Source organism: Manduca sexta, chromosome 25 (genome assembly GCF_014839805.1).
Source record: "Manduca sexta isolate Smith_Timp_Sample1 chromosome 25, JHU_Msex_v1.0, whole genome shotgun sequence".
Taxonomy (NCBI): domain Eukaryota; kingdom Metazoa; phylum Arthropoda; class Insecta; order Lepidoptera; family Sphingidae; genus Manduca; species Manduca sexta.
This window is the reverse complement of record NC_051139.1, coordinates 5,748,436-5,762,239: the sequence shown is the minus strand read 5'-3', so window position 1 is coordinate 5,762,239 and position 13,804 is coordinate 5,748,436. Positions and strand designations below refer to the sequence as shown.

Below are 13,804 nucleotides of genomic sequence, written 5' to 3'. Positions count from 1 at the left end.
TAAAAGTAGTCGAGTCTGTGTAAAGCTAGTATTAAATAAAATATTTTTTATCTCTTCACTTTTCTCTTTGATCTTGACCTTATCAGCAAATATTATCATTTGATAGTAAAATCTAATCTAAGATGTTCCAAACATTCACCACTAAAGCAGTTCGGAGAATTATTGAAACTTACCTTTTTGCATAAAACGTTAGTCAACTATTATTTTTTGTTTAAATTTTTGACAGCCAAGTTATAAGTGATATTTTCTATGATCTCGTTACTGCGAATTGTTTAGTATCATACATTGTTTTTTATAATCAATAACATTATGATCTGAATAATAATAATTGAATCATTGATAAAGATAGAGTTAAAATATTTATCAATTAGTTACATTAAAGTAAATAATATCTCTGCGCACTCTTAAAAATAACGTCTTATCATTTTGATGTGCATAAGGTATTAAAAGACGAGGTATATTTTGCAAACGTCGCTGAAAACTGGCGTAAATAGCACTATTAGATAAAATAGCTTATCAAAAAATACTATGACAATAAACGCGCAATAAAACGAATGTTCCAAATCAATTACGTTTTAGTAGAAGATACCAAAGATTAGATTACGAAAAATAATCGCCACTGAGCTGTAATAAACTCTGGAACAAGTAAAAAGTAGGACACGAGATAAATTTGTTTGGGAGTTAAGACAGGGGGCGAGTCACTCACGCTCACATGCTGCCTTCGATAACATTGTTTCCGTCAGTCATCGTAACTTAAGCTTTAATTACGTTGTAATTTAATACAAGAACCACCCTTGTGTATAATTTGATTAAGACCGAGAATTCAAGAACGCGTACAGCCACAGTTTTTTAATTAAAATATTTTATAACAAAATTCTTACGTACAGTCGAGTTTGTTTCCGAAATGTGGCCAATAATAAGAAAGTTTTAGCGGATTAGTATTGTGCTGAACCGCTGTGAAACTTCACAGACCGGTAATGAAAAGGCGAGTGCTTTAAGAAAATTTGCAATTTCAAACCACAGGTTCATTTGAAACGTGTTTAAAGAATGTTTTAATAATTTATGAGGGTTTTATTTATTATATATGTTTGCAATCTGTTTAGAATTAAAAATTAAAAATTAAGATTTAAACGATTACGTTTATCTTTCAAAGTGATAATGCGAATATACTTTGAAGTTCAAATCATTTCCATAATAATCACGCCGCATATATATTACAATTATCAATTTGCAAAAATCCACAAAAGATTTTAAAGTCTATACTGTAAAAATATATATAATATATTTTATTGGTTTGAATGACGAGTCGAGCTTGCCGTTCGCCTGATGGTAAGCGATACGACCACACATAAACAGAAACACCATCAACACCTTAAATTTCAAAAACTTGTTTTTGAATTATTCCACTGCGCTCGCCATCTTGAGACATAAGAAGTAAGTCTTATTATGTCCAGCTATACCGGCTACAATGTAACATTATTGTAAATATATATAATTTAAACATTCTTATTAAAAAAGTTATGTTAATATAAGTTTTAAAACTTAAACAGAAAAAGTAGAACTCTATGCCATCTAAATTATACTTTTCACAGTAAAATAATTAGAGTTATATTAATAACATAAACCTTATTTACTTACTTGAGATAAGTTACCTCTTAATTATCCCGTGATATACAGATAATCCTATTATGGACCGAAATCATATATTTTTATTTAATTTACTTAATATTATTGTAGTAAAACTGTGTATATTAATAATGGAGAGAGTGTTTGGTAACCTGCCCCAGCCAAGACAAATGGCGTCCCATTTTCTCGCACAAAGATGCAATGAAACAAACTTTCTTAATACATTATGAGATGTTAACGAAGTTTACAAAAGTGTCTTGATATGAGTTTCAGTCCATAGCAATGGGCGATGTTTGCAGACTGTTTCTCGTTTCTGAATGACCTTTGAAAAGTTTATTGATAAAGATTAAGATTTTCATCTTTCGTGAAATTGTTTTGTTACTTTGTACACAACTTAGTGAATAATTATTTTGTGCACGCATTTGCTAAATATATTTTTTTCTATTAAATCCATATTCAAGAATATTTCCGAAATAAAATATTAAAAAATTCTACATTCTTTATTATTAGCATGTGAAAATAGAGTCCGCAATAATAGAAAACGGACGTGTGCCTAACGTAACGCAAACCCAAAACGATATTAGTCACGTTTCTAGGCATGACAATAAGGGGAAATTGATTTAATGGCTCGAACCGCTGCAGCCCTGACCGCACACGTCGATGGACAGAAAATACATACATTCCGTTTTGAGGGTAGGTGATTGAACAATAACTTTCAATGGCATCCCTAATCGGGGGTCGGTCACGTGACGCTATACGCGTTGAATTACTGATGTTAATAAAGAATGCTGATGTTATTAGTTTTAAGTGCCAGTTAAATAACTTTATGACATCGGAGCGGTACATGACGATCGTAAAGTGTAATTGATGGTATTATATCGAAACTGTCAAAATGTAGATTAACAGTCTCACTTCGAAAAAAATCGCAAATCTATGCCTTGTTAAAACGCAAATTTACTCGATCAGCTGTAAGTCAAATCCCGCCATCTTGCCTCTTACTAAGAAACGAGTCATGTTTTCGACAGCTATTTAAGCAATTGTTAATAACCTCTTAACGCTAAAACAAATTTATAAGTAAGACTGTAAGTTAGCAATTAATTTCAGTTTAGGTAATCGTATAAGTAGGTCATTGAGATTGTTAATTTATAACTTATAATAAAAAAAATCAAATTGTAGATTACCAGTGGCTGTCCACTAGTAAAGAAAAATCGTGACGATATGAGATGAATGAATATTTTATTGATTGAATAAACGTTGTGCAGTCAGCCACAAAAGTAATAAAACACATTAAAAACTTCGAAACCCTTCTTTCTACACATTAACTTCTTTTTTTTATCTAAAATAAAGTCAACCTATAAAATTTATTTTGATGAATAAAAAACGATTTTAGGTAGGGACACGAAAGTTTAAAGGCGATATAAAATTTTTATATTATTCAGTTACTTTTGTGGATAAGTGTGCGTAGGCCATATTAAAAATAAACAAAATAATGTATTATGTTTTTTTAAACACATGATTCGAGTTCATAACTTATGAAATCGGAGGGGAATGCCGATCGGCTTATGTTACCTTTGAATCCTAAATGTATAATGTATGTTTAATTTTCAATTTCATAGTGAAAACTAGTATAAAAGTATTGCCAAATGAATAATGTTGTATATTTTAGAATTAATATTACTAAAATACCTATTAGTTCAATTTTATTATTAACAATCAACATCAACAATCCGTCTGATAGGCTACTTCCTTTTACATTGTATTTCTAATCACAACCAAAACATTAGTATAACAAAACTGACTACTAAAATGATGCTTAATTAAAACATTAGCCACGCGAAAAATAATTTGTCACAATTTAGAATACATTTTTCAACCCATCACAACTTTATCGAATAATTTTAAGATTTTAACAGATTTTATATAGAAATTGTAAAAAAACAAGATAATTAATATTTAAGATTGATAAATCAGTTCGACCGGACAAGGGTGTAAATTAAAATAATATTCTATTGGCGGTGGTCTAAACGCTGGAAATTCGACGCACCGAGTCCCTGGGCCCGGTCGATTTGCCCTCAATGAGACAGACACGAGGGCCCTTCACAAAGATTGGATGTCAGTCGGGACGGGCGCCGGGCGTCGGCCATCACTCGCCAACGCGCTTTTAGTATAAGAACCCTCGGTCTAAAGTAATGAAATTAAATTAGTATCCCTCTGACAGTCCACTCACACTCCATTGGTGAAATAGCCATTATTAAAATTAAATGATTAACGACCAGCGGCTTAATTTAGTCCCATTTCACCGTAATGCACAGCGAAGCGGTGTAATACAAATTCGCAAGATGTAGTAATTCATTACCATCAAATATTTTTTTACAATAAATATATATTTTTATTTACGCAATTTAACTCATCATCATTATAATTATTACCCGCAGGATGTCCGCTACTGAACATGGGCTTCCTCCAAAGATTTCCAGATCGACTTATTGGAAGCGACCTGCATCCAGCGACCACTTGCGTGGCGATCACCTCGTGGGTGAACAAACAATTTTAATAATAGTGAATGTGTTTTAGTTTTTGTTCACCAAAAGTCTACCTACCAACGTTTATAAGTCAACAGCTTGCGTGACGAAACATCTGACTCATGACATTAATATAGGAAGCTCTTGGTCGGCAGTGATGATTACTCCATATTTTTTATAAATTCTTCGCATGAAACTGATGTATAAGTACAGTTCAATAGTACAAGGCGAAAACAGCCCATCAAAACTTGGCTTGTAACTCAAACGAGCTTCTATCGAATACGGTTGGACATACATTGCCATTATACTAAACAGCCTTTATAAGTCTATTATGTAACGTACAAGGGATGGAAATGGTCTATACAACCGGGACTCGCGACTGTCCGAACGGCTTGATTTATGCTGCAATATTTTTGGTAAGACTGGCCGAGTTTCACCGAGCAGAACATCGGATATCTAAAAATACCTTCCGTATCCGATCGGAATCGGGATTTTTGTAGGCGATATATCCAATAGGGCTTCATGTTTAGGTACCATTAGGTAGGATATTCTATTCTGAGTAAAATGTTATTACATTTAAATTATACGGTTACTTTGAGGGTTATGAATGACGAAAAACAAATTTAAATAAAATATGTTTATCTATCTATACTTATAATAAATCTGTAGAGAGGTCAATTCTGTACATGAAATATATTTCCAAAATAACTATCAGGGGGTGATTAGGGATCGATACTGATGCCAAAAATGCAATTAGTAAAATTTTTGTCTGTCTGTCTGTCTGTCTGTCTGTCTGTCTGTTTGTATAACCGTTATAGAAACAAAAACTACTCGACGGATTTTAACGAAACTTGGTACAATTATTTGTCATACTCCTGTGCTGGTTATAGTATACTTTTCATCACGCTACAATTAATAGGAGCAGAGCAGTGAAGGGAAATGTTGGGAAAACGGGAGAAGTTACTCCATTTTTAAGCTTCCGTCGCGTGTGCAACCTTAATGGTTAAAGCTACATAGAAATCATGTATGACGGAAATGTTCTCCTTAAAATTATGTAAAAAATATCCCACGACAGCATATGTCTATCTTTTATGGTTGACTCACAATGACACGTGTAACTCCCGATAGCTTAGCAGTTCGAAGCTTTCTCATTATATTTGTTTACTAATCTTAGGAACTATCGGTCCAAACTGAAAAATTCGTTTTGTGTTGGATAGCCCGTTATTTGTGGGGTGCTATAGGCTGTATATCATCACGCTATGACCAATAGGAGCGGAGCAGTAATGAAACATGTTACAAATACGGGGACAATTTATTAGTTTTGAGAGCTTCCGTTGCGTGCGCTGCGTAAACGGTTAAAGTTATGCAACAATGATGTATGTCGGGATTATTCCTCTTAAAAAGTTCTAAAAAAATATATTATAAAACCAAGTCCCCCGCTGCATCCGTTTGCCTGAACGTCTTAAACTCAAAAACTACCCAACGTATTAAGATAAAATTTGGTATTGAGACAGTTTGAAACCCTGGGAAGAACATAGGCTCCCGGGAAACTACTACTTTTATAATGGAAAACTTTAGCCTGAAAAACTTTATAACGCGGGCGGAGCCGCGAGCAAAAGCTAGTATATAATAATTTACAAAAATGGTTGCGTAAATGCAACGTGATTCAATGCTTTGCAACCACTGTCTACGCCGGTGTAATAATTTTATTTATTTAATAGTTCAAACAAATTTAGACCAAGTGCCCAATTTCTTAGGCATGGAAATCAGTCAGTTGGGACGATCACAAAAATTAAATTATTTTCATATTCATCATTCATTCATTCATAATTTTTCAAATATTATCAAATTAACCAAATATAAAACAAAGCATACCGTTCTGCTGTTCGTACAAAAATTATTTAATTTTGAATGAAAAAATGCATTAATCGCATTGCGCGTTATATTTGGTGAGGGCGAATTAGAATGCACGCTTTAATTAGTCTTAGAACACAATTTGTTTATTTATTTTTTAAATATCAGTAGGTAATTATTAGGAAATATTCAGGTTGGTCTACACACACGATTTCTGATTACGTGATGGCGTGAAATTTCAGATAAGGCTTATTAATAATTTATACAACTGATCACTATATACAAATAAACCGTAATATCATCAAGATATTCGTTTTGATTGCCAGCATTAAATTTTTAAATCTGTTCCTTAAAATCGCATCAATATGAGCGATAATTGCTTCTATAAGAATTAGACGAGAAAACACTTTTGTGGGTTTCAATTTTCAAGATAAGATTTTGTTTTTGGTCTAACATATTAACGTATCAATTCTTGATATAATTCACGCGTATTCCAGTGTACACCCGCTAATGCGTTTTAGATAATCGTAAAGCTGAGAATCGCGTGACACATAACGCAAATTCGAATCTAGCGTCATATTTCTGAGTAATCGTATTACAGGTAAATGTTAATATTAATGGGTACTTGCTAGTGTACATAGCCATTGAGTTTACTAGCCATTATTAATTGATATCAAATGTCTTGCGATAACGTACGCAGCGTATTGTCATATTATGATTGTTATCAGTTTTGCTAATATTAGTAACGGTATTATAATATGACGCTACTTTTACGTTTCGTCTTATAACTTTTGTTTAGTTATGATTGTTTTTAATTTGGTATTAATTTTCGGATTTATTGATTTCTTTTAGCCTTCCTATAACATTTAAAATATAAGTTTCAATATATTATTTGCAATCGCTTAAATTTTATATTAAAAAATATCATTACAACGACAAAAGGTTTAATTCTATTCACAATAAATTTTAATACATTTTTAACAATAACACCAAAATATATCTAACACATTTATTTCATTTAATAGTTTTTAAATAATTATACATTCGACAAGAGTTTTGAACGAGTAGTGAGTGCTGCGCGTGCTCAGCATGGAGTGAAGTCAAACGGCGCGCGCCTTTCCTCCAAGAATGAGTCGATGACGTCAGCAGTCAGACCACCGCATGATCGTACGATCTCGTGGTGTACTGGCCACGCCCCTTTCTTCTGTATTCTACGCTCTATTGATAATTAATTTGGTATAATAATTAACGCTTTAACATAGAATTATGATGAGATTAGGTATTATGAGCAGGACACGACAAAATATTAGGTATAAAATGTATGAGTAATTATAATTATGAGTGTAGTAACTGTAATGAATGATTTTGTTATTTCCGATGGATAATAAATGGCTCATTGTATGGGTGGAATAACGGTTTTATTTACTTACTTCAAACTACAAGTAAGATTCATATATAAAGAAACTTGTTTTTGCTCGTGACTTTGTCCGTTAGAAAAGTCTTACTTAATATATATTCTTATTTTTATTCATTTATCATTAATCAAGTAACATAGACTCATACTTATATTTATTTTAATAAGGCAATGGTGCACCAATTAAATTAACAGTTAAAAGTACTTCCTCTACTATTTTCCTGAATAAAATATAACATATCCATAACAGTGCACAAATCCAGGATTTGTGCTTAATTTCATTCTATTTAACAGTTTCTACGCTTCATTATTTAACTTTTAACGAACACCCAAACATGCATCAAACTACTACTATATTATTATACTTAATATTTATTATTATAGATAAATGACTTCGCATTTATGAATGACTAACGAAAATTATCCAATGATTTAATTACCAGTTTCAAGGATTGCAAAGAATTTTATCATTTCAGAAAATACTTATCGACAATCAATAATGCTTTATCGTTAATCCGAACTAAGTCTGATCAATGTGACCACAAATATTTTTTAACTTTGCCGGCAGATGGCTTGCTCTTCGGTTTTTAGTGTGATAAAAAATCTGATAAATTAGTGTCTGGACCTTCGGGCAATTGTCTGGCTCTGAGGGGTCATTAATAATGATAAAATGATTTAGGTCAAGTAGTATATTCCGTAGGTAAAGTTAAGATTAAGTAATTCTTGATCATAGTTCCTTATAGATGTGGAATATGGACTAATACAATTTACGGTTTACCGATTCAAATTATTTTTTATTATTATATGCAATAAAGTTTTAAATTTAGATTCAAATTGTTTGTAATTTTGTCTATGAATTATATGACCGAAATATGGATTAAAACGTAATAAATTAAGTTTTATTTTGACTGCGAAATTGTTGTCATATTGTGAATTTGTATAGATATTTTTTTTATACACGCACGGCAAAGTGAGGATAAGTGGAGTGGCCATTGCCATCACGTCCATTTATCTTGGTCAATAATAATCGTTTCAATATTTTGTCCCAGGTGGCGTTTGTCCGCTAAAGCAATTCCAATGTGCGAACGGGAGATGCATACCCATATCGTGGGTGTGCGAGGGAGATAACGATTGCGGCGACAACTCCGACGAAAACATAGAAGAATGTAAAGGTGAGTGTTGAAAGAATAGTCTATTTCGAATGGTTTATCTGTTTATTATCAGAGACATAAGAATGTAAAACAAAATGAACTTTACGCATTGTATACACTGATCAAATTATTATTATATAAAATATATTGCGTAATTACTTATAGAGTAAGCTATCGTATAAAAAATTATAATATTGAGATCGAGATGAAACCATTGCTTTAATAAATTTGTTGTTGGTAAAAAATTGTGCAATGAAAATTTATTTTAGTGAGGCTGTAGATAGAACTCAAACTTTATATAAGATGACGATCCTATTACTTTTTATGTTTAACATAACGCGCTGCTCACATTACAAGCCGTTCTTCAGTTATAAAAGTACCAAAAATATAAGGATTACAATTTTGTTAAAAAAAACAAAAAATAATTAAACATTAACTTTATTCTGGTTACCAATTTTGGAGTTGGTGACTAATTAAAATAATATTTTAGGTAACAAACATAAAAATACAGTCGAATTAAGGACCTCTTCCTTTTTGTGCAGTCGGTTAAAAAATATAATTGTACCCAGGACCATTCCTTCATTTCTATAACTGTTTCCTTACAGTAAGTTTGGGTGGTAAGAACTCTTCTTGTGTCATTAACGAACATCTGAAAATCAGTTATATGCTATTGAAATAAGTGCTCGACTTATGAATATTTTGAAAGTAAATAAAAAATGTTTTCATTCCAATCGTTAGCTTGTGTAAAACTTTTTGAAATTACCGATCGTTTCATAAACTGTTATTTCACCGAGTCCGCAGTAAAATCCAGATATTCGTGAAAACACAATTTGATGAGAAGAGTTTTGTAACCCGAATACAATGTTTTATAAAAGCGGACTATGATAATCATATTTTAAAATTTTGTGGCAAACTATTTATATAAAAAGTGACATTGTAGCCAGTGTAACTACTTGACATAATAAGACTTAAAATCTCGTGTCTCAGGATGGCGAGCGCAGTGGATTACCAAACAATACCTTGTAATTCAAGGTTTTGGATGGTGTTTCTACTGTTTACGGTCGTTCGTATCGCTTACCGTCAGGCGAACTGCAAGCTCGTCTCGTCATTAAAAGCAATAAAAAGAAGGAAAAAATATTGTATTTTTTTTTTACATTCAATGCCTACATACACTACGTTAGTTACGACCTTTATGAATACGATCGTTCAATTCGGTCTCGTTAACATGGCCAAAGGAATCCTACATAATATTTAATTAGTACGTATTAAGATTTCTTTTTGAATGTAACTTTTTCTATTAGTGTTACTTGGTCAGTGGTCTGCTAAAACATTCTTTATAATATAATATGTGGAGTTAGTTCTTTTTATGTTCTTTCGTTAGCTCTTGATTCTGTTTACTCAATATTGTTTGAAACATCCCCTTCCGATTAAAAAGAGAACTCTGTCGTAATTATTTCTTAAATGATATTGGACGTGTCCAGATCAGTTTTTCGTATTCTTTTTTTAAATAAGAGGAATTATCGCAGTAACTTGAGTCCTATTTCTGTATTCAGATACTTGCGATGTTTAGCTTTCATTAATTTCATTTCCAGAGTCCAGAGACAATTTATTATACAATGTGAATACTTCTGCATAAGCGTGCATGTTAAATGATTCTGCAGGTCGGTGTACAATTCATTTTTTTAAAACATTGACTTGAAGAATATACGCGAATTGTTAGACTATTCAGGGAAAATAAAGATTATTATACATTATTTCTATTGAGCTAAGCTCTTTCATAGACAAATAAACTAAGCTACTCGGTACGTGTAATTTAATTGCTCTATAAGTGTTAGTTTTAGTTATTGAAAAGTCATACTCCGAGCAGCTGCAAGAATGTCTAAATTATATATACTGTTCAATCGTTTTATATAACTAATGGCGAAACATTAATGTCTGAAATGAAAGTCAGACGATCGTAAAGTAACCGAGCGTTATGAACTTTTACGAAATCTTCCCGAACATTCCATCGGACTTTCCGATTCACGGAAAAATGAATATATTAAAGATAAAAGAGGAACCTTCTCAGAACCTTAATAAACTATGCGTATATTGCTCGTACAGTCAGCGAAGTACCTCTTTGATGTCTTTTCCAATGGTATGCTTTACGTATCTTAGATGTAATTAAAACATCTTTCATGTAATTATCTAAGTTATTTCCTTTCATTACAGTCGACCTTGATAGTCCGTTAAGACTTAGGTTGAATGCGCTTCACAGTTGATTGCTACTTGGCTTCCTTTATTGACGCGAGATGACTGGAGGCGACTGTCCGGCGCCACAGTACCTACGTTCAACAGCGCATGCGTCGACCCTTTTAACGATATGTCAAAGATTAATATGCCTAGAGTAGAAATTGATATCTGATAGACGTTGACGAATTGACGGGCGCCGCTTGGGTATCTCGTTTGGGTCTTCCCCTTAAATTGTGTTGAGGAATTGGTTTGAAGCATCTAGATGGTAGGTATGTATATGTAAGTAGATAAATGGTTTATATAAGTACCTAAAAGGAGTTGTAAATAAAATTTTCTTTTCAATCAAAATAACTAGGGTGATAAAACCAAGCATAAACCATCTCTTATTAAAAACTTTACAACAAAGAATAGCATCAAGCACAACACGTGATAGAGTATAAATATCACTCACATACGTTCAGACAATCTAAAGCGCTAGTTCGTTTTGTGTAGAAATATGTAAATGAGGCTTTTGATCAAGTTCTTCCATAATGCAACGCATCCGATTTTGTCTGGCATCCGTTCCAGTTTAATCAATAAGTCTGTTTCATCGTAGATGCTCTTAACTTTTTACACTTTTGTTTTAAAATGTTTGCAGACGTCTAAATATATAACTCAAAGGTAACTGACTGACTGACATAGTGATCTATCAACGCACAGCCCAAACCACTAGACGGATCGGGCTGAAATTTGGCATGCAGGTAGATGTTATGACATAGGCATCCGCTAAGAAAGGATTTTGATAAATTCCACCCCTAAGGGGATAAAATAGGGGATGAAAGTTTGTATAAATCTTCTTAGATTTTCGACTGATTGAACTGAAATTAAAGATTGGAACTACTATGATGAAGACCTTCGCTTAAATAGGATTTTGATAAATTTAACCCCCATGGGGATAAAATTAGTTTGAACCTATCAGTACCGGCAAAATATGTAACAAGACTTTTATTATACAGTGGACTTTTATCCCGGAAAACTCCTTCACGCGGGCGAAACCGCGAGCAAAAGCTAGTAATATATATGATAATATTAGCTCTCTTTTCTACAATGTCCAACTATTGGGCACGGGTGTCCTCTTCTACCTCTCCTACTGAAGAGGTTAGGCCTTACTCCACCACGCAGGCCTGGTGCGGATTGGTAGACTTCACACACCCTCAAAATTCCTATAGAGAATTTCTGAGGTTTGCAGGCTTCCTCTCGGTGTTTTACTTAACTGTTAAAGCAAGCGATAATTAACAAAGAATATTTTTTTTTTATTTGATAAGTCAGAGGTGTGTTCCTCGACAGTTTCTTCCATACCAAAGTAAGCTTTCGCCGCTATATTTGCAGAAATATTTGCTTTCAACCTATAGAGAACAGAAATGTTGCGTTATTAAGAAAATGTTGTTTGCCGCAGTTGGAGCAGCTTTTAAAGCTAGATTAAACAGTTAAGGTATTGTGTTAAACTCTGCAAGTATTATGAAAAGTTTCCAAAACCGAGATTTCGCTTTATTGCGTTTCCGTTTGTTCTCATTATTTTTATTCGTACACCGTCATTTGCGGAGTCTGAAAACCAGTTCTTAGAAATTGTTCCCTCTATCCACAATTACGTACCTCTAACTGCAAATAGGATCTTTGTTTTTACACCTTTTTGTCCGTGTGGCTTTTGTCAGCTTGTTAGCTTTAGCGTTGTCTGACTTTCTTGCAAACTATACTTTTTAGATTACCGACTTTCTTATTCTCCTTTGTGTAGCATTATAGAGTTAAATTACCTGGACATTTCCCTCACTGGCTGTTCTTATTTATTATGGTTTACAAATATTTTGTCATCTTTTATGTTCTTGTTCTTTTAATAAAATGTCCCTGTCGTAACTTTTCTCTACTATCAGTTCCGTGTCGATGTAGCTTGGTGAATATTTACTACTAGCTTTTGCCGGCGACACCGCCCGTAACATTTTTTTCCGGGATAAAAATAGCTTATCAGGAGAAATGTAGCTTCTTGTGAAAAAATAAATCGAAATCGGTGTAGCGTGTCTTTATATTAACTTATCCAGTACCACGAATATGTTTAATACTTTTGGATCTTTGAGATTTTGGAGAAAGTATCTTTTTTTCTTACTAATGTTAATTTACGTTTTCAGTGAAATAGATTGTTTTATCTCATCTATCTTAGCAATTCCCTGAAGTAATTTACTAACTTTCAAACCGAGTGGAAAACAAGATATTGTGTAAATTACTAAACTGTCTAACGCTATAGAGCCTAAATGAATTTGTTTATATATAAATTAACTGTTAATTTAAACATTTTGTCACAGCATGTGATTTTATAGTAGTATTTAATGAACGTAATTTTTCTTTACCAATAAAATGTAATAGAAATATGGTGCACATTTAATATTTACGATTTAGAAATTTAGAAAATATTCAGAAATGTTTTAAGCACTATAATAGTTACGTTTGTGCATTTAGACCTTATGATAAAAAAATAGGTATATTTATTTATTAAAATTGTAACATAATAATCAATGTATTCTTTTTGTGGACTTATATTATAAATACCACGCGATCCACTTGCTCATTTATCCTTTTAGTTTACTTTTCCATAAATTTTAAAATAAATTAAAATTATCCGATTGTAAATTTTAATCCGACGCTCATAACGTTTATGTTTAATAACAAAATGTTTACCGATCGCCAACAAAATGAAATATTTAATAAAATATTGCCTTAATTAAAATCAACAACCGGTACGCGGTTTGAAAATATGGCATCCTGTGGTCTGGCGACTGGATATTTTTAATGCTATGTTTATACTGAAATAAAACCGATGACCGCTTTGTAACCCTATGCTTGGTATAAAGTATGCACATACTACAATCAATGGCTGTTGACAAACAGATGCTTAGTCAAGTAATTTGGCTATCCTAGGGTATATAGTACAATAAGGTGAATAACGTGTAGCTAGCTTGCTACATTTGCTAGCTATA

At 32.6% G+C, this 13,804-nt stretch overlaps 1 protein-coding gene across 6 annotated transcripts in view; it reads left to right on the top strand.

Annotated features, from left to right (window-relative positions):
- LOC115446789 (low-density lipoprotein receptor) overlaps positions 1 to 13,804 on the top strand; it is a 220,601-nt gene that overhangs the window by 16,931 nt on the left and 189,866 nt on the right. For all 6 annotated transcript variants that reach the window (XR_003938949.2, XM_030173585.2, XM_030173582.2 and 3 more), the window contains exon 2: positions 8,466 to 8,588. Coding sequence is in view for 5 of the 6 variants with exons in the window: in XM_030173585.2 (XP_030029445.1) it covers positions 8,466 to 8,588 (123 nt within the window). In the remaining variant the exon portion in view is untranslated. The remainder of the gene's footprint in view (positions 1 to 8,465; positions 8,589 to 13,804) is intronic.